Source organism: Canis aureus, chromosome X, assembly GCF_053574225.1.
Source record: "Canis aureus isolate CA01 chromosome X, VMU_Caureus_v.1.0, whole genome shotgun sequence".
NCBI lineage: Eukaryota > Metazoa > Chordata > Mammalia > Carnivora > Canidae > Canis > Canis aureus.
This window is the reverse complement of record NC_135649.1, coordinates 84,127,112-84,153,066: the sequence shown is the minus strand read 5'-3', so window position 1 is coordinate 84,153,066 and position 25,955 is coordinate 84,127,112. Positions and strand designations below refer to the sequence as shown.

Sequence of the window (25,955 nt, the reverse complement as noted above, 5' to 3'; positions counted from 1 at the left end):
CACCCTAGGTGAGGCAAACCAAATATTTCCAGACATTGCCAAATGTCCCCTGGGTGGTAAACTGCCCTCCATCGAGAACCACTGCGTTAACTCATGTGTTCTAAATTAGGGGTGGTATTGGCCCCATGGGTGTGAAAATTGGTTCTTGTGAGACAAAAAGTTTTAGCTAGTACAATGGTTTATAGCCCTCTAAAGCATGATAATACATAAACAAGTATACAGTGGATCTGTGGTATTTAAATTTCATTGGAAGAGGTCATCGGAGAAAAAACATCTTCCAAGGGCTCCGTGAAGGGAAACAATGAAAACAAGGTGGAAAAACATGGTGCTAGATAATGCCCATATTCTTGTGCTATGGCTATCCCCCAGAATATGCAAGTGAGAATGGGATGCTTTTTAACACGGTACTTTTAACAAGTCACATGCTCAGAATGTGACTCATACCAGACTATTTTACTGTAGAATTGAAAAATTATAACAAATTCCAGAAAAGCAAGCTGGACTCCATTAAAGTAAGATTCACTGATAAGAAAAATAGCAATAGTAGCAGTACTAAGGCTATTATTGGTGATGATAATATTATATTATACACAATACATATTACATATAATAATTGAGAGCTAACATAGACTCAATGCTTACTATGCACCAGATTGTACCTTTCTTTCTTTTTCAGATGGTATATTTAATTCTTTATCACATTTATTTTATCCTTACACTACTGTCCCCATCTAAATCGGTGGGGAAACTGAGTAAAGAAGCTAAATAAGTTGCCCAAGGTCACAAAGGTAGAAAATGGTAGAACCAAGACTGTGGCCAAGGCTCTCACACCCCAGAGCTCCAGTTCTTCACCTCACAGTACCTGCCCCCTCTTTTTAAAAAAAGATTTATTTATTTATTTGGCAGGGGAAGGAAGGGAGAGGAGCAGAGGGAGAGGGAGAGAGAATCTCGAGCAGACTTTGTGCTGAGCCCAACACGGGGCTCGATCCCACAACCCTGAAATCACGACCTGAGTTGAGACCAAGAGTCAGATGCCCAACCAACCAAGCCACCCAGGCGCCCTAGGATCCACCCTCTAATTACATGCTGGCACCCTTAATCACTTTAAAAAATATTCAGTTACAAATGCTATTACATAAAGAGCTCAGGGCTTCTCCCTGCCTTTATTCTTCAAGTTATCTGGCAAAGAGCTTTATCGTAAATTCTCAGTCTAACAGGATTATACTGAGAAGAGTATCCTTACTTGTCCTTGAGTGTTTGCACGACTGCACTCTAGAGTGCGAAGAGTACCTGTTCGTCTGACTGCCACACATGTGCCATTCCACCCCCACCATCACTACCACTTGACATGTGTGTCACCTGAAGCTGGGGTGCTCTAAACAGAACAGCCACCACGCTGCCAAAATGTGCTCTGGGCACATACAAGGCGGTCTTTTCTTTTTTTTAATTGCCAAAATTCTGCCTTTTGTGAATAACAACCTTTGCTCAAGGGACTACAAAAAAATGTAGTCTGTGCATTAATAGGAAATAACTGGAGCGTTCTGCCATTATGTTTTAAAATATTGATCACAACATACCAAAAAGCTAAGTTGGATTTCTGGAGGGCAGTGACCTAGCTTTGGATTTGTGGAATATTCATTTTTATCTTTTGTTTTTTCATTTTTATCTTATACGCAGACTAGTACATAGCCATGGTTAAAAATCACAACTAACTTCTAATTATTTAGGATGGAACTCCAAATCCCACCGTGGGCCTTTGTCTTCTGAGCAACCACTTAACACCACATGGTCTCTATCAGTAGCCTGGAGAAGTAAGGAACAAGTAGGTATTGATTGTACTTTCGTCACAGAGGTCAAAACACCACGCTGAACTTCAGGGGGTTTCTGAATCAATTTAGAATAAGAAACTGGTTCATGTAAATGATTCACGGTCATGAAGTAACATCAGAAACCACAGGCCAGAAAACCCAATGAATCTCATTACTTTATTTCAGAGGGAACTTCTTTTCATGTGATCATGTGATAAATGTCAGTTTCTACACTTACATAATTACAATGTATTCATATCTGGGAAATGCAATGCACTAACACCATATGTATTGTCCACCTATTTGTTTCATTATGCTATCTGGGTAGAGTTGGACAGAAAGAAGAAAAAAATAAAGATAGGAGCAGAGATCAATGAAACAGAAAACAAACAATACAGAAAATCAATGAAATAAAAAGCTAGTTCTTTGAAAAGATCAATAAAATTGACAAACCTCTGACAAGAAAAAAAAGAGAGAAGATACAAATTACCAATATCAGGAATGAAACAAGGAGTGTTACTATAGATCTCACAGACATCAAAAGGATAACAAAGCAATATTACAAACATAAACATGACAGCTTAGATGAAATGGATCAATTTCACAAACCACCACAATTCACCCAATATGGAACAGATAACCTTTTTTTTAGATTTATTTATTTATTTATTTATTTATTTATTTGAGAAAGAGAGAGAGGGAGAGGGAGAGAGAGAGAGAGAGAGAGCAAAAGAGAGCATATGAGTGGGAGGAGAGGGAGAGAGGGGATCTCAAGCAGAATCCCCGGTGAGTGTGAAGCCCAAAGCAGGGTTTGATCCCACAACTCTAAGACCATGACCTGAGCTGAAATCATGAGTTGGACACTTAACTGACTGAGCCACCCAGGTGCTGCATGAAACAGATCATCTTAATAGCCCTTTAACTATTAAAGAAATTGCCTTCACAATTTAAAAATTCTTGCAAAAGAAGTCTCTAGGACTAGATGGTTTTACTGGAGAATTCCATTAAACTTTCAAGACGAATTAATGTCAATTCTACACAATGCCTTCCAGAAAACAGAAGAGTAGGGAACATGTCCCAGCTCATTTTGTGAGGCCAGATTACTCTGGAACCAAAAAAATAGAGAAAGGCAGTACAAAAAACAAACAAACAAACAAAAAAAAAAAAACAAAAAAACCCAAGTGTAAACCAATATCCCTTATGAACACAGACCACAAAAGTCCTTAACAAAATAACAGCTAATAGAATTCAGCATTCATATAAAAATTTATACGCCATAACCAAGTGGGGTTTGTTTTAGGATAGTAGGACTTGTTTAATATTTGAAAGTTAGTTTTAAAATGAAGGGGAACGGGTGCTTAGGTGACTCAGTCAGTTAAATGTCTGATTCCTGATTTCAGCTTAGGTCATGATCTCAGGGTCACGAGACTGAGTCCTGTGTTGGGCTCTGCATTGGGCGTGGAGCCTCCTTGAGATTCTCTCTCCTCCCCTTCGCCCCTCCCCCCACTTACATGTGCACTCTCTCTCTAAAAAAAAAAGGAAACTAATCAATGTAACCCACCATATTAACAGGCAAAGCATGGAAAATAATATGATCATATCTCTATAGAAAAAAGCATTTGATAAAATTCAACACCTGTTTATGATAAAAAAAAAACTCAAAAACCTAGCAATAGACAGAAACTCCCTCAACTTGATGATGATGAAGATCTACAAAAACCATACAGCTATATTACACTTATTGGTGAAAGACTGAATGCTTTCCCCTTAAAACTGGAAACAAGACAAGGATGTCAGCTCATGTCACTGTTACTCAACATCATACTGAAAGTCCTAGCCAGAGCAGTAAGTTGAGAAAAGGAAATAAAAGGTATGCTGGTTGGAAAGGAAGATATAAAACTGTCTCTGTTTGCAAATGATGTGATGGTCTATGTAGAAAATCCCAAAGAATTTACAAAACAAAACAAAACCCTCCTAGAACTAATGAGTTCAGCATGGTCACAGGATATAAGAACAACATAACAAAAACCAGGGGGCCTGGGTGGCCCAGTTGGTTATGCTTCTGACTCTTGGGTTCAGCTCAGGTCATGAGCTCAGGGTTGTGGGATCGAGTCCTGCATCAGTGCTCTGTGCTGGCCATGGAGCCTGTTTAAGATTCTCTCTCTCCCCCTCTGCCCCTCCCTCTTCTCTCCCTCTCTAAAAAAATATAAAAACCAATTGTATTTCTATATTCTAGCAATGAACACATGGAAATTGAAATTAAAGATAGAATAATATAATTGCTCAAAAAAGAAGAAAGATTCCAATATAAATCTAACAAACCACGTACAGGCACTGTATGCTGAAAACCATGTAGCAGTGATGAAGGAAATCAAAGACAATATAAATAAATGAAGAAACATGCCATGTTCATGAATTGAAAGACTCAACATAATAAAGATGGCAATTCTTCCCAAACTGATACACAGGTTTAACACAATTCCTGTGAAAATTCCAGCAAGATTTTTTTTTTGAGATAGACAAGCTTATTCTAAAACATATATGGAAAAGAACTAGAATAGGTTTACCAATTTTGAAAAAGAATAACGTGGTAGGGCTCACTCTACCTGATAGTAAAGTTTATTACATGACTATAGTTATCAGGACAGTGTGGTACTGGTGGAGCGTTGAAAGCATTCATCAACAGAGCAGAATAGAAACAGATTCACATGTATATAGCCAACGGGGTTTTGTCAAAGGAATAAAAGTAGTTCAATAGAGTAAGACTAGTTTTTTAAAAAGATTTTATTTATTTGAGAGTGAGAGAGCGTGAGCACGCTTAACTGGGGGAGAGGCAGAGGGAGAGGGAGAAGCAGGCTCCCTGCTGAGCAGGGAGCCTGATGTGAGGCTCCATACCAGGACCCTAAGATCATGACCTGAGTCGAAGGCAGATGCCCAACCGACTGAGCCACCCAGGAGCCCCAAGACTAGGCTTTTTAACACATTGTGCCAGAACTGGGTGGCCATAGGTAAATAAAATAAAACCTCAACCTAAACCTTGCATCTTATATAAAAATTAACCCAAAATGGACCATAGACTTGAATGTCAAGCATAAAACTAAAAAAGTTTCAAAAGATAACAGAAGAAAATCTTTAGGACCTAGGGCTTAATGGAATGTCCTTAGATGTAACACCAAAGGCACAATGCGTAAAAGAAAAATAAATGATAAATGGCACTTCCTCAAATTTGAAACTTCTGGCCTATGACAGATTCCACTAAAAGGATGAAAAGACAAGTTACAGCCTGAGAGAAAATATTTGCAAATCACACCTCTGACAAAAGACTGGTATCTACTATAAAGAAAGAACTCTCAAAACTCAATTAAAAACTCCAAACAATCTAATTAGAAAATAGAAAGTTTGAACAGGTGTTTCACCAGGAGGAGCTATATGAATGGCAAATAAGCACATGAAGAGATGTTCAACATCATTAATCATTAGAGAAATGCAAATTAAGGCCACAGTGAAGTATTCCAACACACCTATTAGAACAACTACAATGAAAAATAGTGGCAACACCAAATGCTGGCAAGGATGCAGAGAAACTAGATCTCTCCTATACCCAGTCACATACATAGTCATTTCCTGGTCTCTCGCTGTATGCTAGCTGCTATGTTCTGGGTGCTATATATACATTACATCAATATTTCCACAACAATACAGTTATTTTATGTGTGTATATATACAGCTTCTGTGCCTCAGGGAGAGCTACCCAAACTCTCAGTGCTGGATAGGACAGTTTTAATGATCCAGTCCTGAAAAGGGTTATCAGAAGTGCCAAATGTCACAAGTCAACTCTCTCCATTCAGTGGGAAATTATTTGGTCCTATATATGTCTGTGGGGTAGAAGGCTTATAAACTAGCATGAAAAACAAACATGATTTAATCAGGCTCTGAGCCTCCAGGGTACCTACTGAGAGTGACCAAAGAGGAGCAGGAAGTAACCTCAGAGGTCAATCTTGAGATTCTTTAAAAAAAAAAAAAAGATTTTATTTATTTGAGAGAGAGAAAGAGAGAGCAAGCATGAGCAGGGAGTGGGGGAGGGGCAGAGGGAGAGAAAGAAGCAGACTCCCCACTGAGCAGGGAGCCTAATGCAGGGCTCTATCCCAGGATCATGGGATCGTGACCCAAGCCAAAGGCAGACACTCAATGGCTGAGCCAACCAGGCGCCCCTAATCTTGAGATTCTTAAAGATTCTCAACTGTGTGCAGGGTAAGCCTCCTTTTTTACCCTTATTCTAACACAGAACAAGGCTGGTACCATCTTGCATGCCAGTTTAGAGGCAAAAATCTGTCCATTTTGTTCTTCAGGTTTATATTCCCATGATGAATTATTTCTCTTAATACTACTCTTGAGATTCACATCAGGAAATTGAAATTCTAATCATCCCAAATTTCACGACACAGAGGGAGGAGTCCCTGACGCAGGCAAACTTCTTACAGGTGGTAAAGCACAGTAGTCAAGGCTGTGGACTGGGTGGCAAGACTGCCGGAGCCCAAATCCTGGCTCATCCCCCTAAAGCTATGTGACCTGGGCAAGTTATTGCTCTATGCCTCAGTTCTATCAACTCTAAAATGGAGATGACCGTAGTAGCCTCTTTATAGGAATGCTATGAAGTTGGTCTTAATGCAGGCCTGGCATTTTGTACAACGCCTGCATCACACAAGCGTCAGCTATTCTATGGCTGCCACCAATTAGCCCCACATAGGTTCTGCAGAGCCACAAGGAGCCCAGATATGGTGCCGCTGGCAGAGGCCAAGCCCAGGAATCCCTGCCTGCCATCAGTACACAAGTCCTTGATGGGGAGGAGGTGGTGGAAACTATTCTCTCAAATTCCAGTTTTCTCCCAAATTCCAGTCCCCCCACCCCCGACTCTAAGGATGACCACGAGGTCTGGATAGGCTCTCTCCTTCAAGCTAGGTATGCTCTGCAGTTGTCAGTCTGGTGCTTTCTATGCTCTAGAGAAGGAAAAAAAAGCTAAAAGCCCGCAGAGGAAGAGGAAAACACTGCCACCTGGTGGCTCTTCAGAGTATTCTTCCCTGCACCCATGCACGCCCCGAGTGTTGTGGCGCTCTGATCACAATCACCCTCTGCAGACTCCAAACTGAGGGATGTGGTGGGAGCACCTCCCATGAGGCAGAACACATACAGTGAGGCCTGAAGGGGCTGGTAGAAGATCTGACAGCCTGCTTTCATTTACCATTCAGAGAAACTGAGGCCCAAAGACAGGAAGGGCTTGCCTTGAAGACAGAGCCAGAGTTAGGCTCTGTGACTCGTGACCTCTGTTCCAGCGTCATCTTTACTGTCAGGTGCTGGGGCTCACAAGCATACTTTGCAATTCAAACGCTCGTAAAAAAAAATCAACTTTAGATCAGTGCTCTCCATCCTGATACAGCTGCAAAACCACAGGCGGGGAACATCCAGGAGGCTGCAACAAATGAGGGTTAGGCAGGAAATGTCACCTCTGTGCACTCGAGTAAGAAGTAACAGAGCAATTTCCTCCTAGAAACAAAACTCAAATTGCCTCTTTTTATTTCTGGTGGATGAGATTATTTCGGAGGACTTAGTTTGATTTGAAAGGACTGTGAAATGCCAGACGTTGCCAGCAGTTATGTCCGTTCTATTGCCTGCAGCTTTAGGACTTTTGAATTCTTGCCCTAATGTCACTGTTCTAGCAAGGTCTGGATATTTCAAAAGCCTTGTGTTTTCGTACTGACAAAACTCTTAATGACCATCTTTTTTCTTGTGGAAAATCTGACATTTGGAATTTTTACATATTGTTTTTTAATTGCTCCCCCAAACCAAACAAAACCCCATAAAAACCTTCCGAACACTAGGCTGTCTCACACCTGGGTGAGCACAGTGACACAATTAGACATGAAACTGGCCATGGTTTCAAACCGACCTTATGTTAAGCCATGACAACATGGGTGTTGTGCCTCCGCCAATGACCCAGACGGTGAAGAAGACGATGAGGAGGGTGGTCGTGAACATCATCTGGCGAGCATAGGATGCTGTGTCTCGGATGGCCAGTGCAAATGCCATTGCCCCCCTGAGGCCTGCAGGGACCAAAGAAGAGGATTTGGTTATAAGGCCAAATGACAACATGTCCTGGAATCCACTGCTGCCACTCGGGGCTAGTGAACTATATCCACGTATGGTTTGCAAGTCAAGTTGTCTTCTTCAGAAAGAAGAAACTTAAGGGAATATGGTTTTCTCCAGTTGGAAGTTTTCTTCTTGTAAAATGCCCAAATGTAATGAGAAAAACACAGCAGTACTTTGTATAACATATTCTAGGATAATAACACTCTTATTACTGAAACAGTTCTCGTGCTTGTAACATGAAGTAAAAGGAAATGTAAATAAGAAATAACTAACATAAGCTCTCTAGGTCTGTGATCCAGGCACTCTACAGTCATTATAAACTTAAGTAACAGGCTAGGTATGAATATGCCAAATGCATATTTGTGGCCTGTGTGCCATGAACCACAGAACAATTCCGCATTTCCTTAGCAAAGCAACACAAAGAAGAAATGATATAACCTGATCTCCATCAAGGGTTGGAAACTTTTCCTGTAAAGGGTCAGATATTAAATGTTTTATGCTTTGTGGGGCAAGGGGAAAAAATCAAGGATACAGTGTGGGTACTTATATATACAAGAAAAAACAAATTTCCACAAAATCTTACCAATGGAAGCCAAGAATAGAATAATAATAATGGAGTACAATTTGTTATAATATAGGTGCATTAATGAAAACAATGGAATTCTTTCGGAGGAGTATATTTCACTTAATTGGATTTCAGAGTTAGGATCCCCTGTCATTAGATTATAGATGTCCATCCGTAAAGGCCACTCTTAGCCATGGAGTATATGAAAATGGGAAGCAGCCAGATTTGGCCCAGGGGCTATAATTCACTGACCCTTCATTCACATGAATGGGTATTAAGATTGAGCACCAAATACTTGTGGTGAGTACAGCACAACCTATAGAGAAGCTGAATCACTATGTTGTACATCTGAAACTAACGTAACATTATGTGTCGATTACACTAAAAAACACCCTGAGGAAGATAAATTAAATTTGTGAAGCTAAGTATATTCATACTCACCTTTAATTTTGAAAGCATATGTTTTGATCTACATAGTGCAACACTCACAAAGAAGTGAAACAATAGTAAATATTTTTAATATATATTTACAAATGTTTGTTCTATGTGAGTTTTCATATTTTCATCTTGCATCAGATTTTGTTACATTTAATGTTGTTTGTTTAAAAAAATATTATGCCCACACATTTTCATGTTTTTTTTTTCATTTTCATGTTTATCTAAGCTCTTCTGTTCCTTCTTCATACTATGATCATCATTTATTTTATAGTAAAGACTGAATCCGTGGTCTTTAATAGATAATATGGTATAAGTTCCTGTTCACTGGGGGGAAGACTGTGTACATTTTATGAGAGAATGAGAAGTTATTCCCACTATATCTGTTTGTGTAGGTGTTCCTACCTTTCCTAATAATTTTGTAAATTCACTAATCTGAGAACTTCACGATTTACCACAGAATGATTCCAAAAAGTGACATGAAAAAACAGAGCAAAGTTAATGTTTTCTGTGCTAGTGAAATACTTATACAGATTTAGATTGCCTGACAGCCAGCTTTGTCAATGATCAATATCTAAGCCTCTAAAGGGATGTTGTCTCAAAGAAGAACACTTGGGGGTCAGAGATAGACAATGTGTACTACATTTGTCTTTCTCTTATTAGGTAAATACTGTAAGCAAAATGAAGGAGAAGCCTTGGGTTTTTCATCACTTTAAAGAACTGAGTTCCTTTCAATGGCAAGATTGCTCCCAGCAGGAAATAATTTTTACAGGAGATATCTTTAAACAGCACTGTGTATTTCTCAGTCTTTTAGTACAGAAAATAATGAACATATTTTAAGTTTGTCTAGGTGACTGAGTTATCTCCAGCTGGTCTTGCTCTTTTCCAGCAGTACTTTCTGAATATGTAAGGAGGATCTTGGCATGCCCTCCTGAGAAACCTCTAAAGTTGCCCAGCTGCTCTTGAGTCAAGCCCAAACTCTTTGGCACAGCACTGGAGCTTCTCTGTGGTCCAGACTCCAATAGTGGTTCTCAGAGTGTGTTCCTCAAACCAGCAGCAGCCAAGAATATATGAGAAATGTAAGTTCTTGGGGCCCGCACCAGAGCTGCAAAATCACTGGTGGTGGGGCCCGGCAAGGTGCTCTAACGAGCCCAATTGGTGGTTCCTATATAGCCTAAAGGCTCCCAGCAGCCTAGATGCAGTTTCCCCATCCAACCTTACCCTCTTTCTGCATTACCCTGCATGTCTTACATTGAAACCACACTGCTGTCCTTCCTGGAAAAAGCCACGCCTGGCAATGCTCTCCTGTTTCTCCAACCCACTGCCTCACGAGAGCCATCTCTCGAAAGCCCAGGTTGAAGGTTACCCCCTTGGTAAAGATGACCCTAGGCCCTCCTCTTCTCCACTTTGACTCCATACTTTTTAGGTGCAATTTGTCACCCTCTCTCCAGAGACACTTAGCTCTTTGCACACCTTCCTCCCCCACAGGGGACTGTGAGCCCTGCAAGGAGGCTGTCTTTGTATCCTCCAGAACCCAGAACTGTGGCTTATAAAAAGAATGCTCCATGAACGTGTGTCAGAGTGAAAGGGACTCATTGTGGCAGGCTGCATGTTTAAGTGCAGATGTAAGCACATAGTACACAGAGCAACTGCTTTGCCAAGCAGTGCCTATTGGTGAGAGTTAGGTAAGACTCTGAGGCCCCTGAGCACTACTACGTAGCAGTAAGACGGCTGCTGCTCACTTTGCCTCTTGTGCAGCCCCTCCCCATCTCCCACACAGGACAGAAGTACCTTGAAGGATCACTGTAGCCTTTTGCCCTACCATCTCCTCCCTCTGTTCTGCAAAAATGCTCTAACTTGGCTCTTGTCTATAATGTCTGATGCTTACCACCATCAGCTCATGCCAATTGCTCTCTCCTTCCTTTACCTCCACATACTTTACTGTCCTTTGTCTGCTCAGTGGCTTCTGCACACTTCTCAGCTTTATAGTGGGGGGGGGCGGCATCTGGGAGATAGTGTAAATTAAGCAGAACTATCATAGCTGTTAACTTCTGGTTTGGGGCTCATCTTGTTTATGCAAGTGGGTTTTTTTTTTTTTGGTTTTTGTTTTCTGCTTCAGAGAAAGTTGGAGCTAGGAAGAACCTCAACTAATTAGTTCAATTTCATTATTTTACAAGAGTGGATACTGTAGCTGGGAGGTACTGAGTGACTTGGCCTGTGTTCTTTTTTAATTAAAGGCCTATCTCCTTTCTAATTCTAGATCTGGAGCCCTTCTGGAAGATTATGAACATCTACTAGAAAACTATCAAGTACTTTAAATACTTCTATATCTTCAGGTACTGTGGGTGGTAGAGATAAAAATGAAGATGTGTCTATTTTAGGGGAGAATGTTCACATTTGGTAGTATGGCTTGCAAAATCATATTAACTCTGTTTAACTCTGTGTACGTTGGTCTACTCAGCACTGTGGGGGGATACTAAAGAACCAGGAATTTGAACTTCTATCTCTTTATGAACCTTATCAATGATATTTTAATCATGCTAACATTCCTGCCAAACAAAATGCATTTTCTTTACATTTATGGTTTTTTACCTGAAAACATCATCATGTGTTGAAAGTTCCAGCCAATCTTATGCCTTCTGCCCAAGTTGAGGAAGAAGGAGAGCGGGTAGATGTGTGCAGCTCTGCCCAGAAAGATGGCAACCTAACCACCAGGTGGAGGTTAAGGACCCAACAGGTATCTAGAATGGTACCTTCCCCCAGCCTCTGGCAGAGAGGAGAATTTTAGGGATGCTGTGATACCTCATGACCAGGAGATAACTGCACAAAGAGTAGGAGGGTAGCACAAGGCAGCCAGGCTGTCTAGTCTCCCTCAAAGTGAGCCTCAGCCACAGGTGGGGATTCAACTAGCCAACTTTCCCAACCTCCTGGCTCCCAGAGGTAATTTCTAACCCATTAACTGTGTTGTTGGAACTTCTTGATGTAATTAGGCTGGTGTAGACCAAGTCTCCCGGTCTTGGGTCCAGAAAAAAGCACGGGTACCCCGGCAGGGATGTGGGGGGGGGTGTTGAGAGGAGTAAACAGTGGTGTGGGCTCCATAAGAAGGAGAGTCAGAAGAACAAACGCCTAACCCCTGGGGTCAAATGGTAAAGAGCAAGTTTTCTGGGCAAGAGTTCATAAGCCTCGGTCGGAAGTAAACAGTAAGGGTCCCAAATGACCAGGAAGATGCTACGAATGAGAAAGTTAAAGTACTGGGTACACTTAAGGAGCATTCTTACTCCTCCCAAGACTCAAGGGGAGGTGGTGGTGGGGGCAGGGGGGAAGATCTCTCTCCCTGAGGGGCTCAAATGTCTTGACAAGGAAACACGGGAGCCTGGAAGGCAAAGAATTCCGGGAAATAGGGCATTTGTCAGTTGCTGAGCTAAGCCCAAAGCCCAGTGGAGAGAGCTGCAGGCTGCCCTGGTCACAGAAGGAAACCGCCGTGGGAGCCGCAGGGCCGGGAGCTTCCGGTTCAGCCGAGCACCAGCTGCCGCAAGCTACAGCTGCCTCAGACAGAAGCAAAGGCCCAACGGTCTTCTGCCTTCTCTGGGGTAAAGGGCTGCCTGTTTTTTTCTGCTTTCAGCTGGGTTCCCTACCCCCCTTGGTTCTGTGTTGGGCTGTTTTGTTTTCAACAGAAGGAGACAGGTCATGCTTCGAGAGCTTCGAGAGCATCCCAGAAGCCACGTGAAGCTCCTCAAGCGCTCAGGGGCCTTCAGGATTCCAGAGGGCCCTGCTCGCCCTCCCGGCCAGGCCCTCCTCTGTAAACAAGAGCTGCTCTCTCACTCTCCCTCACAGGATGCTATGCTAGGAATGCAAATCCAGAGGATGTGCAAGGTCTCTCTGAATCAAAAATGAGAACACTGAGCCCCCAGATTTTTAGCTGTGAGTCTGGTGAGTGGGCAAGACCAACGAAGAGCCCCAGCTGAAGCAGCTAACACTCTAACCGGAAGGCCTCCACATGGCAATAGGCCACTGTCACTATGGAGCTGGTTAGGGAATGCCACCTATTCCTGTACTGTAAATGAATAGCCCAGAAGAGGAAAAACACTTCTTTTCTTCAGGTTAGCTGTGAGGCATCAGAAAAGGCAAGAGGAAATGCCCAGCAATAGGGTACGCCGGCTCAGCATTTTGAAATCCAGGCTGAGCTGGACTGCTATGGTTCCAATCCCCAGAGAAGTTTACTTCAATAAAAACAATAGGATCTGAGGCAAAGTGATCAAAACTCTGAGCTGGCAATCCAGTGCTGGGCATTCACATCCCTCCTTCCTCGAGAGAAGCCAATCCCCAAACTGTGCCTTTCTTCCAAAAACTGTGCTCACAATGGATCTAAGTCAAAGAATCAAGTATTTTTCCACTTTGTCTTTTCTTCTTCTTCTTCTTTTTTTTTTTTTTTGGAAAAAAAGAAGTCTTTTTCACTGTGTTCTATAACAGCAGGGACACTCCACTGAAAGCATGTTCATTTGCCTGCAGGCTTCTTTGGGCAGCCTGCACCAGTGTGCAGTCTACAAGAGTAACAGAACCTTCAGGTCTTTCCAGTTGGGAACCTCCTGGATTGGAACTCAGGCAGTAATGAAATAAAAAAATGATTCTGGCACTCACACAGTTGACAACTTCTGCTAAGAAGAGTACTTTACAGGGCAAGTGGGTGGCTCAGTGGGTTAAACATCTGACTCTTGATTTCAGCTCAGGTCATGGGCTCGGGTCCATGTCAGGCTCCATGCTCAGCAGAGAGTCTGCTTGTCCCTCTCCCTCCCTCTTTCTGCCCTTCTTCCTGCATGCATGTGCACATGGACAGACTCTCTTTCTCTAAAATAAATTAAGAAATAAAGTCTTTAAAAATAAGTAAATAAATAAAAAGGCTGCTTTACAAAACAAGCTACCACCTGCCAAGCACCAGTGTAACAGAAAAAACACCTTACACAGAATATGCAGAAAAGGACAACCTTAGATCAAATGCTAACCCTTAAATCAAATATATTTAGCTTTATGAACCACGTAAGCCTTCTCTTCTCTCATCATGAAAACACCATGAACTAGCACTTGGCTCAGTCACTCACCCAGAACAGAAATTCTTCTTATTAGAGTTTCCCCAGCAGTGGTCACCTGTACACATAGAAAACAGAAGAGCCGAAAAAGGATACAAAAGCTCCAATGATGAAAACGGGGCTGAAAACATGCTTCTGGAAGGTAAACAGCGCCAGGCCCATATAGGAGAAGATGAAGTTCTCGGCCAGAAAGTGTAACACCTCAAAGAGCTGCACAGAACGGGAAAAGGAAGCCGTAAACCCCGTGGGTCTCCTCCCTTGAATTCACAGGTAACTTGTGAAGACCGAGGGTTCACTCTCACCTGCTTTGTTCGACTTCTTGATTCCACCGACAGATTGTTGTAGGTGTAATGAGCCTGTGTGATTCCACAGAAAAGGACCGCCACAACACCTGGTAAGAGATTTTTTTTTAAAGAAAGGAAAAACATCAGTGGGAAAAAAAAGAAGCAGGAAAAAAATCCCCACTGAAACAAAAACTTAAGGTAGGCTAGCCCAACATATCCAACTTTCTGGATAGTTTGGAAAGTTCCCTATTACTGAATGCTCCCCTACCCCCACTACTCATATCAACTTTTCCTTCTTTTCTGACTGTCCTCCTTCAAGGTGAAGGTCCTCGACTTCCCTTCTTGCTCCACTTTTAAGGGCATTCTCTCCCCTCTTCTGCTCCTGCTGAATTTGGCACTTAGCTTTCATTCCTTCAAAGCGGCTGTGGGGGCACCTGGGTGGCTCAGTCAGTTGAATAGCCAGCTCTTGATTTCGGCTCAGTTCATAAGCTCGGGGTTGTGGGATTGAGCCCCGTGTCGGGCTCCATGCTCAGTGGGGAGTCTGCTTGAGAGTCTCTCTTTCCATCTCCCTCTGTTCCTACCCTCTGCTCTCTTGCTCAAATAAATAAATAAATAAATAAATAAATAAATAAATAAATAAATAAATAAGTAAGTCTTTTAAAAAAAGAGAGACCATGAGGGCCCATCATATCCTTTTTGTCATGTTCCTCTCTGTTGTTAGAAACCATGAATTTGATTGCGAGCAAATCCTTTTTTCTATTTTTACATGGATGTGGGCTTCAGACAAAATGGATCCAGAGTACTGTTCCATTTATCCAAGCCTTGATTACCTTGATTTCTGATTAATGGTAACCATTATGTTGTGCAAGACAACTGACATACCTAGCCTTTGTCTATACATTTACAGAAAATTGTCAACTTTTAAAGAAGTGGGCTATTTTATAATGCTGCATGTAAAGATATGTTGCAGTATTTTGCAAAGAGGATGAAAGAGCTTCCCAACTATCTAGATTATGTATAATAATTGTACTTGAGTTTTCTAATGGAAAAATTCAGTGATTTTTTTTGATGAGAAAAATGTGAGGAACTAAAACCACAAGGTTACTTATACCAGTAATACCCGAAACTGGCATCATAAGAACATAATATTGAAAAACAATGATTAAATAGACCAGAGATAAAACAAGGACAAACTGTGTTCACACTTATCTGAGTAAATACAAAGTTAATCTTACAAGGACACAGATTTTGTTTGTTATTGTTACTACCTGTAAAATAAGTAGCAATCTAGGGGGATGGTACAAATAAGTTAATGTATTCAGTAACCTCTGCAGCTAAACATCTATTTACAGTTAGAATGAGTATTCAGAGACAGCTGGCCTTGAAACAATAAATTTCATTCTTTAAAAAATGTGTGGCTTTGGGAAACAAAATTATTCTTAAAGCAGAACATCCCCCTTGCTCAGCAATCCTTCATATGGACGCTCTGTGAGCAGTTCATCAACTCGATGCAGCGGCTCCATGAGCTCCCCTCCAGCTCCTAAAGCCCTGGATACAATGAAGGGAAGGGTGGCCCAGGCGAGTAAAAACCCACCTGTAAACCCGCAGGCTTCGGCCAACAGGAACGTGCTCCATGACATCAGGAAGAAAAGTGCGGTCTCCAGCAGGGGGAAGCAGTGCAGCTTGGTAAACTTGGTCACGTGGGCCCCCGTCAAGGAACTTGGCTCCAGGAACCAGTTATCAGGCCCACCAAGAACCACACTTGATTAGCCCAGCACCCTCCTCCTTAGGGCTATCCTTTCCTTTCAACTCTTCTTTCAAAGAAGAAAAGCTGCTGGCTAGTTTTTGAAGTAATGAAAACTAAGTTTTCTAGTAGAAAAGAGGTTAGCAAGGGCTGGGAGAGGGGAGAAAGGGAATATTGTTTCAGGGTTACATGGTTTCTGTTTGGGATGATGTAAAAGTTCTGGAAACAGACAGTGGGGATGATTTTTTAAAAATATTTTATTTATTCATGAGAGACACGGAGAGAGAAAGAGAGGCAGAGACACAGGCAGAGAGAAAAGCTGGCTCCATGCAGGGAGCCCGATGTGGGACTTGATCCCGGGGCTCCGGGATCACGCCCTGAGCTGAAGGCAGATGCTCAGCCACTGAGCCACCCAGGAATCCCACAGTGGGGATGACTGCACAAACAGTGTGGAGGTACTTCATGCCACTGAACTGTATGCTTAAAAATGCTTGAAACGGCCAATTATGTTATATGTATTCTGCCACAGTTAAAAAAATAATGTAGCATTACCAAAAACCATTTAAGCATGTACTTTATTTTTTTTTAAAGATTTATTTATTTATTTATGATAGGCATAGAGAGAAAGAGAGGCAGAGATTCAGGAGGAGGGAGAAGCAGGCTCCATGCTGGAAGCCCGATGCGGGACTCGATCTCAGGACTCCAGGATCACACCCCGGGCCAAAGGCAGGCGCCAAACAGCTGAGCCACCCAGGGATCCCCAAGCATGTACTTTAAATGGGGGAGTTATACAGTATGTGCATTTTACCTCAATAAAGCTTTCTTCAGAAACTGAATTTTTAGGATGCCTGGTGGCTCAGCAGTTGAGCGTCTGGCTTTGACTCAGGGCATGATCCTGGGGTCCCTAGATCAAATCCCACATTGGGCTCCCCACAGGTAGCCTGCTTCTCCCTATGTCTGTGTCTCTGCCTCTCTGTCTCTCATGAATAAATAAATAAAAATCTTTTTAAAAAAAATGAAAAGAAACTGAGCTTTCTAAAGCAACTGGAAATAGGGGATCCCTGGGTGGCTGGGGATCCCTGGGTGGCTCAGTGGTTTGGTGCTTGCCTTAGGCCCAGGGCATGATCCTGGGGTCCCAGGATTGGGTCCCACATCAGGCTCCCAGCATGGAGCCTGCTTCTCCCTCTACCTGTGTCTCTGTCTCTCTGTGTCTCTCAGGAATAAATAAATAAAATCTTAAAAAAAAAAACTGGAAATAGGTTTTCCGTGCTCCTTGTAATGCCAAGGGCTCTGAGGGGCACCACCTTGGCCTGAGGGGGACTGGCTGGTTAGTCCCAGCAGTGCTGGGCTCATCCTCAGCCAGGCCTGGGGACAGACAGTAGGTCAGTGAGACCCTGACCTCTGTGGGCTGCTGTGAACTTGAGTCTCTACAACAGGTGCCTCGTGAATGCATAAGAAGTGAAGAAAGAAAACGTACAACTTTAGGGGCAGCTATGAGGTTCTCGTGTCACTCCTGGGGACCAGAGATTCCCCTTGTAACACTGCCCCTCCCCAGTGGGCCAGCATGGAACCACTTCATGAGTGCTTTCATGGGGCAGCACAAGTCCCCAGGGCATCAAAAGGACCTGTGTGGGGAGAGCAGCGAAATCTGTGCTGCCCAATATGGTAGCCACTTGCCATGTGTGGATTCTGAACACTTGAAATGTGGCCAGTCTGAACTGAGGTATGCTGGAAGAGCAAAAAACGTGCCACATTTCAAAAATTTCGTATAAAAATTGCATGTATGGGATCACATTGATTGTATACGGGTTGCAGGTTGAGATGATGTGGCTGGCACCCATGGCTTCCATCACATTGCACTGGACCAGGGGATCTAAATGCCATTGCAAGAACATATGGCAAAGGACTCAGCGCACTTGTTGAGGGACTGCCTGCTCATTCCACACTTTGCTTTTATGTTGGTTGGTTGGTTTTTTAACCAAATATCATAGGATCCTTCACTTACAGAAGGCCACCTTGCAGTAATTCCCACTGATGGATGGCCCCAGGTAGTTAATGGCCACATTAGCCCCTGTGATCCGCAACAGCAGGGGGCGGTAGCACGTTGGAGGCTAAAGTACTTCCCAGCCTGCTCCCTCCTGACCATCTCTGTGGTGGTCCCTGATCCCCAGCCTCCTCTCAGCACTTTTCACCCCTCTACAACCAATGTTCTCCCCGAACTCCCATCTCCCACTGATTCACAGGAGGAAGAGAGCGCAAAGGTCAGGTACAGAGCTAAGGCTAGAATCACATTCCCAACCATTTTCTCAGCCTCTTAGCTACATAGTGTTCTGTCATGTTTCACCAAAGGGACATGTTTCAGGAGCCTCCAGACCCCAGTGGAACCATCAATTTAAGATTTGTTTCTGGAAAAAAAAATCACTTATGAGAGGGAGAACGGAGACCTTGTTTTTGCAAGTGTACTAGCACACAATCATACCCAGGTGGGGGCAGAAACCACAGAAAGGATATCAGAGCAGTCACAACGCCTGTCACGGCTCCCATGGTAAAAGAGCCACTAAATATACCTAGAAAAATGCCCACTGATTTAAAAAAGGCAGCAGCATCAAAGGCATGAGTGTTCAGCCCTGCTGGCTGGTAGGCAACTATAGACCTGTGATTTAAAAAGAAGAGATTTGTAAAAAACAAAAAAAAAATAAAAAATAAAAAGAAGAGAGTGTTAAAACAGACTGTACTGCCTTTACACCATGGTACCTACAAAGACTGACAAACATCAGTATCTACAATCTGCCAAGCACCTCCTGTGCTGTATTCCTTTAATCCACAGCCCTCATGTTATGCTGGCATTAGCATTCAGATCACTGCCAAGTGCACAAAGCAACATCACTTTAGCAACAGAGCTGATAAACCTCATTTAGAAAAACACCCAGTTCAATCTTTAACACTTTTAAGATAAGCCTCTGAATTTAGCCCAGAAAGTTCTGGAAGCCAGAGGCTCTCTTCCCCGGGGCAGAAATACTGTTACTTACGAGGACAGGACAATGGCAACAGCATCATTTAGGACACTTTCTCCAAACAGAAGTGCATAAAGGTCCACATCTGCATGCAGTTCGTTAAATATTGCCAGTACGGTCACTAAAAATGGGCAAAAAGCATAGAAATTAGTTTCAGTTTAAGCCACTGGTGACAAATGTATAGAGGCAATTCCTACCTTTGGCGGGACAGGGTGGTTTAGGAGACAGAAAGGAAATGAAACAAAAATGACAGTCTTCCTGATCTGAATGAGGTCTGATATGAGGCTCGATTCTAATAACACCATGCAGCAACCCTGCACCTTCCACTGCAATCCTATTATACTTTGAAAATACCTCTGTTACAAGAATTTTAAAAAATCATCACAGTGAATGTGTTTTGGCTCCACTGGTGGGTCGAAATTTTTTTGAAGATAGAAACCCTATTCCCGCTACCACTGTGTTCCCAGAACCCAGCTAGGGTCAGGGCCAGAGAAGGTTTTAATAAAGGTTTGTAAAATACTGAAGGTCTTCTTTTATGACAGACCAGATATAATTCCACTTCTCACAGTCTTCACGTTTCTTAGACACTGAAAAATCAGCTCTATTCATATGAGCAGTTCTTAAACTATTGGTCTCAGGACTCCTTTATACTCTTAAAAATTACTTTTCTGATTCCCACCAATAGCTGCTTTTAGTTTTGTGGGCCATAGCTATTGATATTTACTGTGTTAAATAAAGCAAAAAATGTAAATATTTATGCATTTAAAATTAAGAATAAACCCCATCATGTTAATGTACATTATTTTTAAAAATATTTATTTGAGAGAGAGTGAGAGTGCACAAGCTGGGGAGAGGGGCAGAGGAAAAGGGAGAAGCAGACTCCCTACTGAGCAGGGAGCCTGACATGGGGCTCAATCCCAGGACCCTGAGATCATAACTTGAGCCAAAGGCAGATCTGTAACTAGCTGAGCCACCCAGGCGCCCTTTAACATACATATTTTTAATGAAAAATAATTCCATTTTCCAAAATAAAAAAAATTAGTGGGAAGGGAGCCACTGTTTTTTTCTTTTAATTTCTTTTTATTGGAGTTCAATTTGCCAACATACAGCATAACACCCAGTGCTCATCCCATCAAGTGCCCCCCTCAGTGCCCATCACCCAGTCACCCCAACTCCCCGGCCACCTCCCTTTCCACCACCCCTAGTTCATTTCCCAGAGTTAGGAGTCTCTCATGTTCTGTCTCCGATATTTCCCACTCATTTTCTCTCCTTTCCCCTTTATTCCCTTTCACTATTTTTATATTCCCCAAATGAATGGGACCATATAATGTTTGTCTTTTTCTGATTGACTTATTTCACTCAGCATAATACCCTCCAGGTCGCTCCACATCGAAGCAAATGGTGGGTATTTGTCATTTCTAATGGCTGAGTAATATTCCATTGTATACATAGACCACATCTTCTTTATCCATTCATCTTTCGATGGACACCGAGGCTCCTTCCACAGGTTGGCTATTGTGGACATTGCTCCTATAAATATTGGGGTGCAGGTGTCCTGGCATTTCACTGTATCTGTATCTTTATCTTTGGGGTAAATCCCCATCAGTGCAATTGCTGGGTCGTAGGGCAGATCTATTTTTAACACTTTGAGGAACCTCCACACAGTTTTCCAGAGTGGCTGCACCAGTTCACATTCCCACCAACAGTGCAAGAGGGTTCCCCTTTCTCCACATCCTCTCCAACATTTGTGGTTTCCTGCCTTGTTAATTTTCCCTATTCTCACTGGTGTGAGGTGGTATCTCATTGTGGTTTTGATTTGTATTTCCCTGATGGCAAGTGATGCGGAGCATTTTCCCATGTGCTTGTTGGCCATGTCGATGTCTTCCTCTAGGAGATTTCTGTTCATGTCTTTTGCCCATTTCATGATTGGATTGTTTGTTTCTTTGCTGTTGAGTTTCATAAGTTCTTTATAGATCTTGGATACTAGCCCTTTATCTGATATGTCATTTGCAAATATCTTCTCCCATTCTGTAGGTTTTCTTTTAGTTTTGTTGACTGTTTCTTTTGCTGTGCAGAAGCTTTTTATCTTGATGAAGTCCCAATAATTCATTTTTGCTTTTGTTTCTCTTGCCTTCATGGATTATCTTGCAAGAAGTTGCTGTGGCCAAGTTCAAAAAGGGTGTTGCCTGTGTTCTCCTCTAGGATTTTGATGGAATCTTGTCTCACATTTAGATCTTTCATCCATTTTGAGTTTATCTTTGTGTCTGGTGTAAGAGAATGGTCTAGTTTCATTCTTCTGCATGTGGATGTCCAATTTTCCCAGCACCATTTATTGAAGAGACTGTCTTTTTTCCAGGGGATAGTCTTTCCTGCTTTGTCAAATATTAGTTGACCATAGAGTTGAGGGTCCACTTCTGGATTCTCTATTCTGTTCCATTGATCTATGTGTCTTTTTTTGTGCCAGTACCACACTGTCTTGATGATCACAGCTTTGTAGTACAACCTGAAATCCAGCATTGTGATGCCCCCAGCTATGGTTTTCTTTTTTTAATATTCCCCTGGCTATTCGGGGTCTTTTCTGATTCCACACAAATCTTAAGATGATTTGTTCCCACTCTCTGAAGAAAGTCCATGGTATTTTGATAGGGATTGCATTAAATGTGTAAATTGCCCTGGGTAGCATTGACATTTTCACAATATTAATTCTTCCAATCCATGAACATGGAATATTTTTCCATCTCTTTGTGTCTTCCTCCATTTCTTTCAGAAGTGTTCTGTAGTTTTTAGGGTATAGATCCTTTCCTTCTTTGGTTAGGTTTATTCCTAGGTATCTTATGCTTTTGGGTGCAATTGTAAATGGGATTGATTCCTTAATTTCTCTTTCTTCAGTCTCATTGTTAGTGTATAGAAATGCCACTGACTTCTGGGCATTGATTTTGTATCCTGCCACACTGCCGAATTGCTGTATGAGTTCTAGCAATCTTGGGGTGGAGTCTTTTGGGTTTTCTATGTACAGGATCATGTCATCTGTGAAGAGGGAGAGTCTGACTTCTTCTTTGCCAATTTGAATGCCTTTTATTTCTTTTTGTTGCCTGATTGCTGAAGCTAGGATTTCTAGTACTATGTTGAAAAGCAGTGGTGAGAGTAGACATCCCTGTCTTGTTCCTGATCTTAGGGGAAAGGCTGAAGGGAGCCATTGTTTCACAGTTTTTCAAACTCTTTAATATCTAGATTAATGGAAGACAGATGGTTCTCTTATCTGCTTCTGTATTCGACCAACAGATAGTATCACATGTTATGCAGCCTCTGGAAAACTCCACTCTACTGCACACTCATGAAAAAAATTTAAGTAAAAAACACAAATAATGGAGGCGCCTAGGTGACTCAGTTGGTTGAGTGTCCCACTCTTGGTTTTGGCTCTGGTCTTGATCTCATGGGTCCTGAGACTAAGCCCCACATCTGGCTCTGTGCTCAGTGGGAGTCTGCTCTGATATTCTCTCCCTCTGCCCCTTCCCCCACTCAGACACATGTTCTCTCTCAAAAATAAATCTTTAAAAACAGACAAATAATGTATTACTATTATTATTAAATCAGTTCAGACCTTAATGCCCCTGAAAGCATTTTGGTGTTTCTCAACTTCAGTACTAGTTTAGGCCAGATAATTGTGGGTGGCTGTCCTGCAAGGTAGGATGTTCAGCAGCATTCTTGGCTTCTACCCACTAGATATGAGTAGCATTGCACACTCCTCACCAATTGTAACTACCAAAAATATCTCCAGGCATTGCCAAATGTCTCCTGAGGGGCAAAGTCACCCACCCACCTCGTGAAGAACCACTGTTGTAGATATATACATGTGTGCAGGCTCCTCTCTACGCTCACACCCAACTACCCTCTGCTTTGTTTGTTTCTACTATAAGGACTTTAAAAACTTGCCTCTCCAACTCCTCCTGCAGTGAGTGTCACCTCTTCCTGCCTGGAGGAGAGTGGAGAGGCTGGATGTAGCATAGTCATCTTGTCTCCACCGGGCAGCTAAAGTGTATCTGAAACACAAGGGCAGGGCACTAGAAGCACGGAGTGCCCAGACACCTGATTGTAGCAGGAGCCATGGCACCGGCTGAGGGCCATTAGCTAAGATAGACAGCTGTCTAAGTTCCTACTGGCCAGGCTGTTCTGCTGTTGCAACCAAAAGCATTACTAACAGACACAATTAGAAAACAGAACCAAACAAATATTTACCTTTGTGAGTTACTACAAGCTAACCACTCTTGTAGCCATCACCCAGTTTTGGAAATGGAATTTTGCCAGCCCCCTTGGAAGCTCACTTATATGTTCCATTCTAATTCCAAGCCCCTTCCTTCACCCAAATGTAACCACCAATCTGATTTTATAGTAATCTTCTTTTTCTTGCATTTCCTTATAGTTTGATCACCTGATGTATACTCCCTGACACTACTGCTTGATTTTATCCATTTTTACATTTACTTTTTGAAATTTTTTTTATATTTTATTTACTGCCTGGGTTCCTCGACTTGTTCCTTTCTATGAACACTTTCCATAATGCCTAGTGTTTACTCCTCTCATTTCTGAATTTTCCAATCATGATGTATACAGTTCTTTCATAACTTCTATCATTTTCTGAATTTCCTTTTTTTAACATTTTATTTATTTATTTATTGAGAGAGGGGGAAAGCACTGGGGGGAGGGGAGAAGACCAGAGGGAAAGGGACAAGCAGACTCCTGCACTGAATGTGGAGCCTTATGCAGGGTTTGATGCTACCACCCTGAGATCATGACCCCAAGATCACCACCCATGCAAAAACCAAGAAAAAAAAAAAGAAACCAAGAGTCCAGTACTCAACTGACTGAGCCACCCAGGTACCCCTTTAATTTCCTTTAGCTTTCATTGGAATATTAGTAATATTCTGCTTTGGTGCCCTATTTTGCTGATATTACTTAATTAACTGCAACTTTCCTATGCTATTCAGAAGGGCTATCCTCATGGTTTCTTAAACTTTGCATGAAGTCCGATCTCAACCTATTGCTGCTGCTCATTTTAAGTGAGGTGGGTAGGGGGAAGACCTAGATCAGCTTTCCTCCGTTTCATGACTCTAAGGCTCCCTCTGCTGGTTTTACATTGAAGTACTGAAAATGTGGCGCCACCTCCTTCATGCTCAAGAAATCTACATCCTCTGGTCTCTTCCTCCCCTGGTATCTGAGTCTGCTTTCTCCTTTAATGCCCTGTCACGCAGGGCCTGTGGTCCTTAGCAGTTCCTTCTTATGAAGTGGCTTTGTCCTTCCAGAGAGATTTTCACGGGATATTTTTTGAGAGCCATGAGGGCTCAGGTCATTTCTGCAGCCTCAAATCTCCTCTGGTGTCCTTGCTGTCACTCATAAATTGGAGCCTGTAAAGTGCCTCCCAGCCTTAACTGTTGTTATCCAGATGTGCCTACAAAGTTCTTTACTTCAAGGGGGGATTCCTCCCCCTTTGAGTGTAGGAAAGTTTGCTGGCAGTCAAAATGATCAGCAGCCACCTCTCTTCCGCGCTGCTTCCTCCTGCACTGCTGCAGTCCCTACCCCTAAGTCTCACTGCTGCTGGTGGCTTGACCCCAGCAGATAATATTTGGGGATTTGTGGGTACTCTGCCAACTAGCTCTCTGTGTTTTCTCTCTTGCTGTCCTGCTTTTTCCATTTCAATTCAGGATTAAGGAAGATTCCAAAGCTACACTGTTCCCATCATGCTCTCCCTTTTCAAAAAGTTTAATTCACTTATTGAGAGTGAGCAAAGAACAATTTGGATAGGAAAGTGTTGACTCTATCATGAGGCTGCTCCCGGTAATTATACATGTACATGCTCAAATCACTCTAAGCATTAGGACACTAACCAGACATCAACAGGGGCACTGCCCATAGCCATAGTTGCTGGAGGACATGTCATCTTCATAACAGGACACAAAGTCAATCTTTTTCATCTACCTTTAAATACACTTTATCAGGTAACACAACAGGAAAAACCTTTAGGGATTTGGCTAAAAAGAATTCTTATTTTCTGGATTGCTTATTACATGAACAATATCTGTGGCTCCTTCCAGAAAACCTGTGGTGGTTAATTTTATGTGTCAACTTGACTAGGGCTATGGGGGCCTAAGATATTTGATCAAACATTGTTCTGGGTTTGTCTATGAGGTTTTGTATGGGATTAACATTTGAATCCGAAGACTCAGTAAAGTAGGTGTCCCTCCCCAATGTCAGTGAGACTCATCCAGTCAGCTGAAGGCAGAGTAAGAAGACTTCACTCTTACTGCCTGCCTTTCAAATGGGACAATAGTCTTCTACTGCCTGTGGACCCAGACTCGAACTACACTGTTGGCTTTCCTGGTTTTCAGGCCTTTGGGCAGCAGATCTTAGGACTTCTCAACCTCCATAATTACATGAGCCAATTCTTTATCATCACTCAATTTCTTTTCTTACTCTCTCTCTCTCTCTCTCTACACACACACACACACACCTATTTCTGTTTCTCTGAAGAACTCTAATACAAAACCTTAATTCTAATAGTTTATCATTATGTGACTAAAGAATTATCTTCCTTTGGGGCACCTGGGTGGCTCAGTTGGTTAAGCATCTGACTTTGGCTCAGGTCATGATCTCAAGGGTCCTGGCATCAAGCTCCACTCAGCAGGGAGTTTGCTTCTCCCTCTACTCCTCCCCTTGCTTGTGCTTACATGCTCAGTTTCTCAAATAAATAATAAATAAAATCTTAAAAAAGAATTATCTTGTTTTAACCCAATGTTGATGAAAAAGTAATAATGCTAATAACAACAACAATTACTAAGGACTTAAACATGAAGCAGGCACTATGCTAAACATTTTCCAATCT

The 25,955-nt window shown here is 42.3% G+C and overlaps 1 protein-coding gene across 3 annotated transcripts in view; it reads right to left on the bottom strand.

The window, feature by feature from the left end:
* The window catches only part of SLC9A7 (solute carrier family 9 member A7), a 148,884-nt gene that overhangs the window by 37,839 nt on the left and 85,090 nt on the right, over positions 1-25,955 (bottom strand). For all 3 annotated transcript variants that reach the window (XM_077888445.1, XM_077888443.1, XM_077888444.1), the window contains exons 6-12: positions 19,094-19,199; positions 18,571-18,717; positions 15,915-16,015; positions 14,339-14,427; positions 14,133-14,246; positions 11,545-11,656; positions 7,753-7,906 (exon numbers count right to left, since the gene is read on the bottom strand). In XM_077888445.1, coding sequence (XP_077744571.1) covers positions 7,753-7,906; positions 11,545-11,656; positions 14,133-14,246; positions 14,339-14,427; positions 15,915-16,015; positions 18,571-18,717; positions 19,094-19,199 — 823 coding nt within the window. The remainder of the gene's footprint in view (positions 1-7,752; positions 7,907-11,544; positions 11,657-14,132; positions 14,247-14,338; positions 14,428-15,914; positions 16,016-18,570; positions 18,718-19,093; positions 19,200-25,955) is intronic.